Here is a 15,404-nt window from a genome sequence, read left to right as displayed (position 1 = left end):
TGATTTGTGCTAAGGCACTTCTGGTTTTATCACCATCTCTTTTGCTCCATCAGCATAATTGTAAACACAGTGAAAAAAGCAGAGAACATATTAGTATCCATGGGATACTTATCCACAGGAGATACCATTCAAGACCACCAATGAATGTCTGAAAGCATTCATAATAGTGAACCCTATGTATATGTACACCCCCTATGTATATGTACACACTTGTTATAAAGTTTAATTTATAAATTAGGCACAATAATAAATCAGCAACAATAACAAATAATCAAATAGAACAGTAATAACATACTACAATAAAAGTTATGTGAAAGTAGTCTCTCTCTTTCAAAATATCTTATTGTGCTGTACTCACCCTTCTTCTGTGATGATGTGAGATGGTAGAATGCCTGAGTGATAAGATGAAGCAAAATGGATGACATAGGCATGTGACGTAGCATTAGGCCACTACTGACCTTCTGATGATATGTCAGGAGGAGGATCATCTGAGCATTCTGGACCGTGGTTGATTGCAGGTAACTGAAACCATGGAAAGCAAAACTGCAGAAAAGTGGGGGACTAGTGTATTATGAAAATAGTTTTGAATTTACAGACTCTGTGAGAGATCATGGGGATTCAAGGGACCCCTCTCTAATAGCTTCCAGTTTAAGGTTGTCCTGATGCAGATGTAGTACCTTTTTGAAAAGTTTAAGGAGAAAGCATTTCAAATTTCTGCTACATTAAAAAAAAAAACAAGTGAAATAATATTAACTATTAAACGAAGGGCCTTGAAATAATTTTTTAAAATGTCTTTTTTTTTTTTTTTTTTGGTTTCAGGCTAAAAATTTAAAAGTTGCTGTTTCAACTTTTCTGACATTGACATTTAGTAATCAGAAATGTCTTTTTCCCCTTTGTCTCTCATTCCTAACATTTTACAGAGTCCTGACAACCAAATCACAGAAAAGTAAATTCATTCTGCCTCCAAAGGCTTTCTGAGGTATACAGTCTTAGTCAAGGGTGACATTTTTTGGTTTCAAAATTGATTATAAAGAAACATTTAAAAAAATTTTTTTAATGTTCATTTATTTTTGAGAGAGAGAAAGAGCATGAAGAGGAACAGAGAGAGGGGGAGACACAGAATCTGAAGCAGGCTCCAGGCTCTGCGTCGTCAGCACAGTCCCCCATGCCGGGCTTGAACCCATGAGATCGTGACCTGAGCTGAAATTGGACACTTAACCAACTGAGCCACCCAGGTGCCCCAGAAACAGTTTTGTTTCATATCTTGAAGAGTCCTATATATGAATAGTAATGACAACTGTATAAATCAGTGCAACTCATGTTTTAGTTCATGAGATAATATTTTTTCCCTTAAATCAAACATGAAGGGCATTTTATTTAGGGGTGCCTGAGTGGCTCAGTAAGTTGAATATCCAAGTCTTGATTTTGGTTCAGGTCATGATCCCAGAGTTGTGGGATTGAGCCCTGGGTTGAGTTCCATGCTGAGCATGGAGCTTGCTTAGAATTCTCTCTCTTTCTCTTACTCTGCCCCTCTCCCCTGTTCATGCTCTCTCTCTCTCTAAAATTAAAAAAAAAATTTTTAGGGGCGCCTGGGTGGCGCAGTCGGTTAAGCGTCCGACTTCAGCCAGGTCACGATCTCGCGGTCCGTGAGTTCGAGCCCCGTGTCAGGTTCTGGGCTGATGGCTCAGAGCCTGGAGCCTGTTTCCGATTCTGTGTCTCCCTCTCTCTCTCTGCCCCTCCCCCGTTCATGCTCTGTCTCTCTCTGTCCCAAAAATAAATAAAAAACGTTGAAAAAAAAATTAAAAAAAAATTTTTTTTAAAGGAGAAAAAAATCTTTTTACTTAAAATATAATTGTTTTAGTCTATCTCATTTCTTTAAGAAGACTTTTTATGGAATCACACATAATCCTCAGAGTCTTAGGTTGTTTAAATTATTAATTTACTAAAACACTTATGTAATATATTTGTTAAGCCCATGTATTCTTTCTAATCATAGTTTAGGTGCCAATGAAAGGCAATGACAATGATCTTAACTCATTTAATGGGCTGTGGTTTCAAATCCAGTTTTTAGACTATGGTTTATGTGTTGTTTATAGAATGATCCTCAAGAACAGATGATATTGCAGAAGAAAGGCAAAAAGTCATGAGTTAGAAGCTAGAGGAAAATTTTATGAAAAACCAACTGGCTTTAATAGGTGCTAAATAGGGAAGAAAAGATTAAGCTAACAAACAAAAGCCTTGGAGAAGATCTGGAGATGAATATAGTCCTTGGGTCTCAAGAAAGGTAAATTTAGGGGCGCCTGGGTGGCTCGGTCGGTTAAGCGTCCAACTTCGGCTCAGGTCATGATCTCTCAGTCCTTGAGTTCTAGCCCCACGTCGGGCTCTGTGCTGACCGCTCAAATCATGGAGCCTGCTTCAGATTCTTTGTCTCTCTCTCTCTGCTCCGCCCCTACTCATGGTCTATCTCTCTGTGTCTCTCAAAAATAAATAAATGTTAAAAAATTAAAAAAAAAAAAGGAAATTTAGTAAGGTATTCTTTTGGGTTATAAAAGAATTTCAAATCTACAGAAAAGTAGAGGATAGTATAGCAAACAACTGTATGCTCACCACTTAAATTTAACAGTTGTTAATATTTTAGTGTATTTGCTTCCTTTTTTTTGCAAACATATTTCAAACTAAATCAAATACATTTTACTGTAAATAAGGTAGTTTGCATCTCTGAAGGAGGAAACTTACAAATATATATTTTACTGTGATGCGATGACCTGAGAACCCCAGAGGCCTTTGTTTTGCAGACTGGGGGTGTGCAAGCTATAAGCTCTCACAAAATAGCATGGAATAATGAAGGGAACTTTCTAAAATTATTTAGAGCACTTTGAGGAGGAAGGACACTGAACTGAGGGCAAGAACTTGGAAGTGAGACTGAATGGGAAAGTTTGATTAAATTTTACTATTTGGTGTTATTTGGTGACTTAACCATTATCTCTATCTCCCTGTAATGTCGCGATTTAAATTTGCATTATTCATTCATGCTTCAGAAATTGGACTTTTTTTTCACTTGATTCCAACCCTATGGGTGTGGAGTGAAAACTGAGCCTGCACAGATATGTCCATTGGAGCTGTACGAGTGACATCAAAGAACCTACGAGTCCATACTCTGAAGAGTTATAGCCAATCAGTAACAGAACAACCTACTGGAGATGTTATTTTTTCTTTTTCTTTCTTTCTTTTTTTTTTTTTTTTGCATTGAAGTAGTATAATCTGTCTTGATTTATGTAATGTCTTCTTATGTTTAGGACTCGGATGTGGTTTATTATATACTGCAACAGTGACCATTACGTGCCAGTATTTTGACAGCCACCGAGGCCTTGCTCTTGGCCTAATTTCAACAGGTACATTTTCAAAATAAGTACAGCATTGTCACTATTCAGTTTTCTAATTAAAGTTAAAAGTTACTGAACACAGATATGTTTAACCAACCACTTCCCAGCTACCACTTAGGTAGCATATTTTTTTACTCTAGCCTGAGAAGGAAATTTTATTTTCCACAGTAAATAAGAGTAGTGCTTCCAGAAAACCCTAGGATGCATACATAAAAAATCTGGGGCATTCAATGGCCAATATACTAAAGGAAAGAAAAGCTTATGGGACCCGTACATTGAGAGTCACAAGTTGGTGAGAGCTTCAGTAAAAGAAGCAGCCTGTACTTATGTAAGGCACCTTCTCCCTGAGAAAGGTAGGAGAAATGCCAGGAAAATGGAGACTCCAGGGCTCTGTTGAAAAGCCTGCTGTTGGCATCTTGCCATCTCCATTTACTGTGGAATGTACAATTTTTCTAAAGTACTTATTTATGAATGCATTCCCCTGGCCATGTGCATATCTAAACTACAGACTCTTCACTCTTGTTCTTCCTTTAATAATCAAGAGATGATCACTGAGGGAAATGTAAATATAAAAGCCTTCTGGACTTCCTCTAATGTTTTAAAGTGTCATTTCACTTTTCAGATGGATTTGTTTCCTAAGAGAACTTATCAAACTTATCAAACTTTTCCTTAGAGAACTTATCAAAATTTTCTGTGGCTAGTATTTTACCAGTTTGCTTAGGAAATAGAGCTGCCAAGTTTAGTGAAAGTGGCACATTTACATATGCTACTTGTTAATGAGCCGGTGTTCCTGGGAGGTCAGACTTTGAGGTAAATGGAGTAAATACAATGATTTGTCTGGCAGCAGGAGCCAAACTAATGTTTATTCCTGAGATCAATCTAGTGGCAACAAAGTGATTCCAGATTGAATTAAGTTGAGCTGGATATTTCCCAAAGGTGGTTTTTTTTTTTTTTTTAATTTTTTTTTCAACGTTTTTTATTTATTTTTGGGACAGAGAGAGACAGAGCATGAACGGGGGAGGGGCAGAGAGAGAGGGAGACACAGAATCGGAAACAGGCTCCAGGCTCCGAGCCATCAGCCCAGAGCCTGACGCGGGGCTCGAACTCACGGACCGCAAGATCGTGACCTGGCTGAAGTCGGACGCTTAACCGACTGCGCCACCCAGGCGCCCCCCAAAGGTGGTTTAAGGAAGTATTGGCAGGGGGGAAATAGGAATCATGATCTAAGAGGAGATGGGGCCAGAGTCTTGAGGACACAGCTGGGCTAAGGCAGAACTGAAGAAGAAATAGCAAAAACAGGAGATAGAGAATCCAAAGCAGTTGGAATGCAGTTCAAAGAACCTTACAGGATCTCCCACAGGTGTGTGAGTGTGATGGAGTGCGAAGGTAGGCATTAGTGTGAAGGTAGGCATGAGCTTGAAGGACAATAGGTCTTGCCTACACTACATTTTTGTAGAGGCATTGTAATGTAGCAACAAGCACAGACGCCAGAGCCAGACCACCTAGGTCTGAATCCTGCCTGTGTCACTCACTTGCTGTCTGGAAATAGACAGACTTTCTAACAGTCCTGTTAACTATTGAGTTAAGCCTCAGTTTTCTGAACTGTAAAATGGGGATAATAATAGTACTCATCACATCAAGTTATTGGGAATCTTAAAGAAGCATACATGTAAGGCACATAGCAGGGTACTAAAAGCATGAGATATTATCATTATGAACTAGGGTTTCCCTTAATGTCCAAATTTGTATGTGTGCCAAAGATGCCAGAAGTTGTATGCTACATGCTTTCACTCTGCCTAGAAAGGAGGGCATAAGAGACTGGATCATGGCACACTGAAATAAAAATGGATCGACTCTGGACAGTTAAGATCTGGCAGAATTAAGGAATTTTCAGTTTCAACTCACAGGGAGCTAGGTGAAGCAAAATTAAGGACAATTGTGGATCTACTTAGTCCTTCTGGGTTGCTGTAACAAGATACCATAGACTAGGTGACTTCCACAAAACATAAATGTATTTCTCAGTTCTGGAGGCTGGAAGTCTGATATCAGGATGCCAGCATGCTTCGGTTCTGGTGACAGACTTCTTCCAAGCTGCAGACTGCCATTTTCTTGCTGTGTGGCATGTGTGCATGGTGGAAGGGGAAAGGAAGCTCTCAGGGGTCTATTTGATATGGGTGCTAATCCCATTCACGAGTGCTCAGTGGGCTCATGACCTAATTGCCTCTCAAAGGCCCCACTTCCTCATGCCATCATATTGGGGGTTAGAATTTCAACCTGTGAATTTGGGAGGACATGAACATTCAGCCTATAGCATCCACCTTCAGTGAAAAAGATGACAAGCAAAAAAAAAAAAAAAAACCTCACAGTAGAATTTTTTAAAAATTGAAAAGAAATAACAAAAAACCCACATGAAATATTCTGACATTGCTGGAAAAAAAAAAGGAACGTGAGCATGAAACAAAGGTTTTTGGGGAAGCAATTTTGTTCCATGGTTAACAGGGGTTGGTGAACTAATGTCCATGGGTCAGATCTGGTCTACTGCCTGTTTTTAGAGAGCTCATGAGCTAAGGATGATTTTTACATTTTTGTACAGTTAAAAAAATCAAAAGGATATTTCAGGGCATCTGAAAATTATGTGAAATAAAAATTTCTATGTCCATAAATAAAAGTTAATTGGAATATAACCATGCTCCTTCCTTTGCAATTCTTCTTTGGCTGATATCAATAATGGTTGTTCTGAGAACCCTGAATTATAAGAGATTAAGATTGAACATCTCCCATTTCTTTTTAGGTTCAAGTGTTGGACTTTTTATATATGCTGCTCTGCAGAGGTTGCTGATTGAGTTCTATGGGCTGGATGGATGCCTGCTGATTGTGGGTGCCTTAGCTTTAAATATATTAGCCTGTGGCAGCCTGATGAGACCCCTCCAGCCCTCTGATTGCCCTTTGCCTGAAAAAACAGCTCTGGAAAGTGCACCAGATAGATACTCCATTTACAGTGAAAAAGAGAAGGACCTGGAAGAAAACACAAACATTCTTGGAAAGAGCTACAGTGCTGAGGAAACATGCAAGAGCACCTCTGGCAGTGGTGGCCGGAAACAGGAGAGCCTACTTCATAAAAGCCCAACAACAATAGCACATTCAAAAGAGACTGAAACGTACAAAAAGAAAGTTGCAGAACAGACATATTTTTGCAAACAGCTTGCCAAGAGGAAGTGGCAATTATATAAAAACTACTGTGGAGAGACTGTGGCTCTTTTTAAAAACAAAGTATTTTTAGCACTTTTCATTGCTATCTTTCTTTTTGACATTGGAGGATTTCCACCTTCATTACTTATGGAAGATGTGGCAAGAAGTTCAAATGTGAAAGAAGAAGAACTCATTATGCCTCTTATTTCCATTATTGGCATTATGACAGCAGTTGGTAAACTTCTTCTAGGGATACTGGCTGACTTCAAGTGGATTAATACCTTATATCTTTACGTAGCTACCTTAATAATCATGGGCCTGGCCTTGTGTGCAATTCCATTTGCCAAAAGTTATGTCACATTGGCGATACTTTCTGGGATTCTAGGGTTTCTTACTGGTAACTGGTCCATCTTCCCATATGTGACCACAAAGACTGTGGGAATTGAAAAATTAGCCCATGCCTATGGGATATTAATGTTCTTTGCTGGACTTGGGAATAGCCTTGGACCACCAATTGTTGGTAAGATATTTCTTAAAGCAACCCATTTTTACTGTTCTTCTTTGTAACATCTCCAGGTATAGAAATCCAGATTACAATAGTAGCACAGATTAGCACAAAGTAAATCTGCATAGATGTCTGATGGTAATGATTTACTCATAATCAGTTTGATAAAAAGGCCAGTATACTTGCTCAGGGATTTATGTTCATTTTATGTTCAGGAGAAACTCAAAATGCCTGCTTATTCTTGTCCAGATTATTTGGGAGAGTCTCCTCTGCTAACTCCTAAGAGTCTGCTATAGAGTACATGGGGTTTTATCTATCCTAATCCTTACTGTATATAAAATTGGTAAAATTAGAGGATGGCTTCCAAGTCTTACTATTTCTATCAAATTCACTTTTTTCTTTCTCTCTTTTCAGGTTGGTTTTATGACTGGACCCAGACCTATGACATTGCGTTTTATTTCAGTGGCTTCTGTGTCCTGCTGGGAGGTTTTATCTTGCTTCTGGCCGCCTTACCCTCCTGGCATACATGCAGCAGGCTGCTGCCCAAGCCAGCTCCAACAACCTTTCTGTACAAAGTTACCTCTAATGTTTAGAGGATACTGGAAGGAACTACAGACTGTTTTCTCATAGCGAAATTTCACTGTGGCTGACTCTGAATGAATTTTTTGTTTGTTACAAATCCTATCCTCTTTGTACTGTATATGTAGCTTCTATCGCCTGTATTTACCAACCCCCCCCTTTTTTTCTTTTTCCAAGAAGTGGGACTATTCTGTTTTACCCTTATTCGTGAGTTCCTGACATTGTAAACATTTTGGCCAGCCCTGAAAGGCTTTCTCTGTGTAAAGAAATATAATTTCTCTGTAGGATCCATTAGTTCCACTGAAAGGCACCCAGAGGGAGCTCTTCTATTTTAAACCTGATGTAGGCAGCATGATGAGATATATGTGAAGGCCACCAGGGGCGAAATCACTCTCTTCTCTATGTTAGACTAGCTAGTATGTTGAAGACTTCAGGCCAGTCAGGAGATGAAAGTGGTTACTAAAATGGCGTTAAGAATTGCAGTGGAGCAAGCTGATCTTTTTTTTTTTTTCCTCAAAGATATTTTAAATTACAGTCACTGGTTTTCACTATTTGATTTTATTTACCTTAAGGCAGCACCCCATGTTTGGTATCCACTGCGCTTAAATCGTTTCAATTCCTAAGGTGTTTGCCTAGAGGCAGGCAGTCTCCAAACTGGAGCACTCACCACAGACTTGCTTCACGGTTGGCTGCCAAAAGCACACTCACTCTTCTCTGTCAGCATCCACTTAGCTGATGTTTCCCAGGAAGTGCTGATTTTACCTGTTTCCAAATTGGAAATGCGTAAACCATTCCGTTCTGGCAAATGGGAAACATCCATTTGCATTGGGCACAGTGGGGATGAATTGCAAGTCCCTGTGTGTCTTCTTGATGAAGCATTTATTTGCTACTATGAGATTTTACCACTATCAGATTTTAATTCAAGGGCAGAACTAAAATGTGTGTGTGTGTGCGCGCGCATGCGTGCGTGTGTGTGTGATGAACTCCGAGTCTGTGTGGGACATGGGAAGACAAAAAAGCAATAAGAAATTGATACTCTGATCCAACTGTATTCAATCTTAAGAAAAATGTTTTGAAAGAAAATCACTGTTTAATAAATGGGCATCTTTCTGAAGAAATATTTTTTGAATTTTGCTGTGTGTCAGAATCCTCTAGATCCTTTTAAAAATATGGTTGCCTGAGTACTACTCTTAGAGATTTTAATTCTGTAGGTTTGGCTATGGGCCAAGCATCTGTATTTTTAGCGAACTCTTCAAGGAATTCTGACGACACAGCCAGGTCGAAAATGAGGGTTACAAGACTGGCAACAGAAAACATTCATTCTCTTAAGTAAAAAACAAAAAAACAATAAACCATTGAGGTGAGGGTTTTTTATAAATAGCCAACTGTGGTTCTTTAAATAGGACGCACTCTTCCTATTGTGCCAAAATTGTCTCTTCATTTCTTTTGAAATATATGATTTTATACTTGTATGTTGCCTTTCTTCAAAGGCGCCTGAAGCACTTTATAAGCATGAAGCCCCACAACACCTCAGTGAGGTCCGTAAATAGATCTTTTGTATGCAATAAACCTGGAGTGTGGGGGAATTTCATAACTGTGTTAATCCTACTTAATAATGCAATAATGGGGCTTCAAAGTGCCTTGGACTTCTCCATACTCAGACTTCTGGAAAGTTTTCTGTACCTCATTCTTCAGTCACTGTCAAGGTTAATAAATATAAGAAGTGACATTTTAAAAAGCTAAACTAAGTGTTTTTATGTTGAAAGTTCCTTTTTGCCAACATTATATTCAGGAAGTCCAATAACCTGAAAGAGTAACTTTCCTGACATCCCCATGTTCATCAACGTTGATAATTGTCCAAATGCATCTTCACCATGTCTACTAATACCATCCAGCGTGTGCATTTTCAATTGTCTAGGGAATGAATTTTAAGTTGCAATAAAATATTTTTTTGTTTGTTTTGCATTGGTTTGGCTGCTTTTTCTCTTAACGAGTCCTCCTTCTCTGAATTACAGTGAATTTCACTTGAATGTAAAAAAAATGATCACATGTTCACTTCAGACCCCCGAATTGGTGATTGGACCTCAGCATATTCAAAAGTCAAATTTGCTAAACTATTTTGACCATTGGCTCCCAAAAAGCTAACATGTCAATCCTACAGAATCCTTTTGAGGAAAAAGGGGACAGATTCCTCTGCAAATCTTAATGATGATCTTGTCAATCATTGGTGGAATTCTTACTATGCTCTTAGGCACATTATATTATTTATCCTTCATAATAGCTCTGTGAGGTGAGGATGCTAATCTTCATTGTATGGTACAAAACATAATTGTCATGATATGGACAAAATATATAAGCAACTTCCAAAAGCAAAATGAAAGTGTCTAGTGAATGCTTTGGTTTCTAACATGGCTGGGAAATGGGGCTCAGGAGGATGTGTTGCTATAGAGCCAATCCTTTAGTGAATAGAGAAGTCATGTGTATGTGAATAATTATTCAAGGCTTGCCCATTTCCTAAGAATTAGCATTTTTTAAACTTTATTTATTTATTTATTTATTTATTTATTTATTTATTTACATAAGGGGCCGAACTCATGATCCCAGTATCAAGAGACACAGGTTCTTCCCACTGAGCCTGTCAGGTGCCCCAAGAATTAGCATTTTAAAAGCATCCTTAATAATGAAATTATACTGATTAGGACATAATCTTTCTTTTGTGACTCAAAAGACATTTCTTGACCCTCCAAGCAGCTGGAGCTGAGTTGGGGAAAGAAACTTTGTTAGGGACCCTCTTTCTTCCTTTCAGCCCTCATGCCTCACTCTCTCTCTCTCTCTCTCTCTGATGAGCCTCCTAGGAGCCAGTTGGTGAACTCATTTTCTCGAGGGTGACTATGTCATCAAGAGAGAAGTTTCAGCCACCAACTTTTAAAGGCCCCATGAGGAACAATTTCCAAGAACCTGCAGCTGCAGCACTGGGAGGTCATGACCACATGGTAGGTCAGTTGTGTTGTGCTGGCTGGAAAGTCCTCTGGTCTCAGATAGCCTCAACTTCTAGCAATCAGTCTAAGATTATCTTAACTCAGGACGTTCTGGAAAATAAAGGAGAGCTCTGTTTTGAAGGAAAGAATGTCTCATTTTTTCTTTTACTTAGGAGTATTATTTTAAACACATAAAATACACAGTTTACATTAGCAGTGCCACACAATTTCTCCTTCATTAATAACAATCCTGGGACCTTTTGCTCTGCTGTCAGTTGTGGCTGAAGGATGCTGGTAAATAAAATGCCCCTTTGCACAATCAGTAAAGGTGATCGGAGATGTACGAATACATGGATAATATTCAGAGATGCAGTATATACACTTGTTAAGGTTATGGTTTCTGGGTTCAAATCCTAGCTCAGTTCCTGTGGCTAGGTGATTGTGAACATGTCATTTAGCCTCTCAAAGCCTTAGTTTCCTCATTTGTCAAACATGTCATAGGGCTGTTATGGGAATTAAATAAGATAACCCCATACACGTTACTGGCACCTGTTCAGTAAATATTAACTCTTATGATTTTTGTTGTTATCATTGTTCCTTAGTGTGTGACACCTCCCTCTCAGTATCCGAAGGGCGTGTCAAGTGTTCCTGGGCACAGGTGTGGGGTAAATGTTTGTGTTGAAGGGCCTTATTTAGAAGAAGAATGAGCTTTCTGTTATCCCTAACTTGTACAGCTGTCACGGCTATTACCCTCCCCCAGGCATGTTCTTGTCAAAATCTTTTATCCTTAGGGATTCATGACTCAGCACATTTTTTCTGGAATTGCCATTCAGAGGCTCTGACACAAAACAAAACACAAGCTGTTCCTCCACAAATCAAATAGAACTCACTTTGTAAATTGAATTGCTATGGGAATTTGGACTTTTATTTATTTCCTTAAGAACTCATCACCCGAGCTGTTTGGAAGGCGGGCCTAAAATTAGGCAGAAAGCAAAGTGCTCTCATTTGTTTACTGAGCGCTAATTGGCCTTGGCCCAGGGCCCTTACATCCCTCTGCCTTCCCGGGACATCCTTCAGACTTACTCTTGGGAGAGTGTGATTCCAGTTCTTCTGGGATTCTGTTCCTAGTAGGTCTGTCACATTAGTTGCTTCTTACTGTATGGATTCCTTGTTTTAAGGAGTCATTTACTTTTATTCTCTCTCCTTGCAAAAATAAAAAAAATATATAATTTTTATAGTTTTTTTCTAAGTGATAGTCTACAAACATTGGTAAATGGCATATTCTCAATAAAGAATAATTAACTGTGGTCAAGGTGCTGTCCTGCTGTAGGTCACATTAAAACTACAAAGTCACAGGGACATGACTGTTTTTCCTTCCTGGAAAATGCCTAATGTGCTAAGGCAAGTTGTTTTTCCTCCAGCTTAGATCTGAAAACCCCTCACCACCTACAGCTTTAGTAGCTCAAATGACTCTAGGACCATAACAACAAAGAACAGATGCGACTGGCTATATCAACCTCTAAAAGATGACAGGCCAGGCTCAAAAGTCCATTTTCATATAGTCTCTATGGCTGCTGGGAGGGTGCCATTTTGAGAACTCCTGGGCAGGATCCCCTCCTGAAGGAAATTTTCCCTGAAGGTCAAGTATGAACAAGGGCTGCACTGAGACTGAGCTGCACAGTTGAGACTGCCAGTGAGAAACAGAGTCAGGATGAGCTCAGGTCCCTGGACGGAACTATAGACTGTCAGATAAAATGGGATAATATATGGGACTTTCCTCTGCTCAAGACTGGAAACAGTTCTAATTTCCAAGGGGCATTTTAGCAGTCACTAGCTGAGAGGCATAAGCAGGGACAAGAGCTGGGCCTGGGCTTTGTTCTCAAAGCCCTGGGAAGTGGTGTGAACCAAGGAAAGGTGACAGCAGAAGCATCAAGGAACCCCAGGAGGCAGCTCTGATGGAACTGGGAACGGATGCCCCAGAGAAACCTGAGAGAAACTGTGTGCATTTGTGTGTGTGTGTGTGCGTGTGTGAGAGAGAGAGAGAGAGAGAGACAGAGACAGAGACAGAGAGAGACACACAGAGAGAGAGAGAGTTCTAAAACTGTGGGTGTTCCAGAGAGAGAGAGAGAGAGACAGAGAGACAGAGAGAGAGATTCTCCTATTACCTCAACCTACAACCCATTGACGCAACAGCTATGAAACATCTCAGGAAGACCTGTTTCAGGATGTGAAGCATCCGAGTCTTTCCAGAAAATTGAAAAGCTTCAGGTTGCTTTTAGGCAAGAGGAAGCCTCCTTTCAGCTGGGCTTCATCAGGAAGCTAGAGGTAAACTTCCTTTGTGGGTTCTTGACTTTGCCTTAGGGGAACTTGCCCAACTCCACCCTCCTTGAGAAATCTTCAGGAAGGGTTGGGACTCAGTGATGGAGGAGACAGCAGTTCAGTGCTTAGTCAGCTAGAACAGTTCTGGGAGAAGGAGCATACCCCCAGGAAATCTGTGGAGAACCAAGGGTTGTTGTAACTACCTGGGGCCTGGTAAGCTGAACATCAGGGATGGATGTTAACAAGAAAATAGCCCAGCACAGAGGAGAAAGCATGGTATCTGGAGTCCAACAGAGCAGGCTTGGCTTCCTAGATTCTCTAGCTACTGTCTTACTAGGTGAGTAAACTTAGTTTTATTTGTTAAATTCTCTGAGCTTCAATTTTGTTATTGGTGAACTATATTGCTGGAAGGTTTAGAAATAATAGATGCAAAATGTCCAGTGTTTCTAAAAAAAATGGAAATTATTTTTAACCTCTGCTCCCTTAAAGTGAATCCCATATGGTAAAATAGTAGATACACAACATATATGGTAGATTGGATTCTAATCTCACTGGTATATGTTGTGGGCATGTTGTCAAACTATTCTGCAAATAATTTGTGTGCATAGTGGTGGTGTGGTAGGCAACAGTGTATCACTCCTAGGAGCTGTCCTAAATTCCAGAAATACAAGAATAAATAAGAAAGTCTCTTACCCTGAGAAGCTCACAGTTCAGTAGGACCAACTGATATTGAAGTAAGTATAAATGCAGAACTCACTTTTAAATATTTGCTTGTTAGTTTATGTATTCATTCAACAAATTTTCATTTAGCACACACCATGTGGCAGATACACAGGTATTGAGGTAATGGTGATAAGCAAGACAAATGTGGTCCTTTTGTTCACAATGATTTCTTTTTTTTTAATTTCTTTTTTTATTTTACAGAGAGGGTATGAGCAGAGGGAGAGAGAGAGAGAGAGAGAGAGAGAGAGAGAGAGAAAGAGAATCTCAAGCAGGCTCCATACTCAACACAGAGCCCAGTGTGGGGCTTGATCCCATAACCCTGGGATCATGACCTTAGCTGAAATCAAGAGTCAGATGATCAACCAAGTGAGCTACTCAGGTGTTCCCACAATGATTTCTTAAAGCAAAAAATAGATCCCATGGTACTCTAGTATTTGTGCTTTAAGGTCAGTTCTCTCTATGAGATTGTCCTAGGGGAGGAAAAGGTATACATGTATGCTTGCTGTTATAGTAGATACTGTAGTGTGCCACCCAGATGCCCTTCAGGACCTGGGTACTCTGTCCTCCATGGGCTGGGATTGGCTGCTGAGGGCTCACAGCTGAGTCCTGCTCTGGGAACTGCCTTCAGGTGAAGGTATTATTCTACCCCCTCTAGGAAAGCTAGACTTCAGTGACTCTGGCCTCATTGGCTGATGAATGGCTTCTTTGACTCAATGGGGACAACTCCAGAGCGCCATCCCAGCTCTAGAACTTCCTGTAGGATCTCAATTTTTCCCTCTGTCCCATGCTACTTCCCCTACTTCCTTACAGGTGTTTTTCTGGAAAATACTCCCCAGTAAACTTGCTGCATGCAAACTCCATTGCATAGTTTTGTTTTTTTTTTAATCAGGAAACTTGACTGAAAACACCTGTAATTTCAATACAGTGGGATAATGCCCTGCACATGGGGGCCTCAGAGACATGATTCTTGAGGGCTTGTATATACCTGGTATTCTTTCAGGTACTTCGCAACTGTATATTGTCCTATTTAACTTCCAGACTCTGTCAAAGATTGGATGTCATCAGGTGAGGCTGGCTGCTTGACTATCAAAAATGGCACAAAGCTGTATTTTATCTTGGGACATTTCAGGTATGGCTCTCCTGTGGGAAGTCCAGGTACTTCATTTCTTATTCATCCATCATACATTAACCAAGCACCTAGTATGTGTTGGGCACTCTCTCAGGCACCAAATATGTAACTGTGTATAAGATAGACAAGGTTCCTGTCCTTCTGGAGCTTGTTGGGGCCCGAAGCTAGTTGCAACAGAAGCCTCAGCTCCTATGGGAAGCTCTGGAGCTGGGATGGCCCTTCAGTGTTGTCACAATTGAGTTGTTACCTCTGACTCATGCTAAAATTCCCAAAAGAATGAATATAGAAGCCAAAATGCCAATTATTTTGATTTATATGAGCAATACAATAGCCAGGAGGACCTGACTTTCCAGTTCACCTGGTCATATCCCTTTCCCTGTAGGTAAGGTCACAGGAAGCCAAATACCACTAATTGGAAGGTGTTTGAGGTTCCTGGGATGAGGCTGTGGTGGCTCACTCAGTGGTATGAGCTTTTAACAGCATCATGAGAAGACAGGTTCATTCAAACTTTGCCACTCTAAGGAACTGCCTCTAGACAGTGCATAGTTGGGCACAGACAATATTTGCCCCCATGGCAATCCTCATACAAATGCACTGTG

At 40.0% G+C, this 15,404-nt stretch overlaps 1 protein-coding gene across 2 annotated transcripts in view; it reads left to right on the top strand.

The window, feature by feature from the left end:
- Positions 1 to 9,587, top strand: part of SLC16A9 (solute carrier family 16 member 9) — a 53,940-nt gene extending 44,353 nt beyond the window's left edge. For both annotated transcript variants that reach the window (XM_042960337.1, XM_042960336.1), the window contains 3 exons: positions 3,297 to 3,392; positions 6,175 to 7,092; positions 7,492 to 9,587. In XM_042960337.1, coding sequence (XP_042816271.1) covers positions 3,297 to 3,392; positions 6,175 to 7,092; positions 7,492 to 7,670 — 1,193 coding nt within the window. In that variant the 3' untranslated portion in view covers positions 7,671 to 9,587. The remainder of the gene's footprint in view (positions 1 to 3,296; positions 3,393 to 6,174; positions 7,093 to 7,491) is intronic.
- The last annotated feature ends 5,817 nt before the right edge of the window (positions 9,588 to 15,404 follow it).

This window comes from Panthera tigris, chromosome D2, assembly GCF_018350195.1.
Source record: "Panthera tigris isolate Pti1 chromosome D2, P.tigris_Pti1_mat1.1, whole genome shotgun sequence".
NCBI lineage: Eukaryota > Metazoa > Chordata > Mammalia > Carnivora > Felidae > Panthera > Panthera tigris.
The sequence above is the reverse complement of the archived record's forward strand: the minus strand, read 5'-3'. Positions and strand labels throughout refer to the sequence as shown.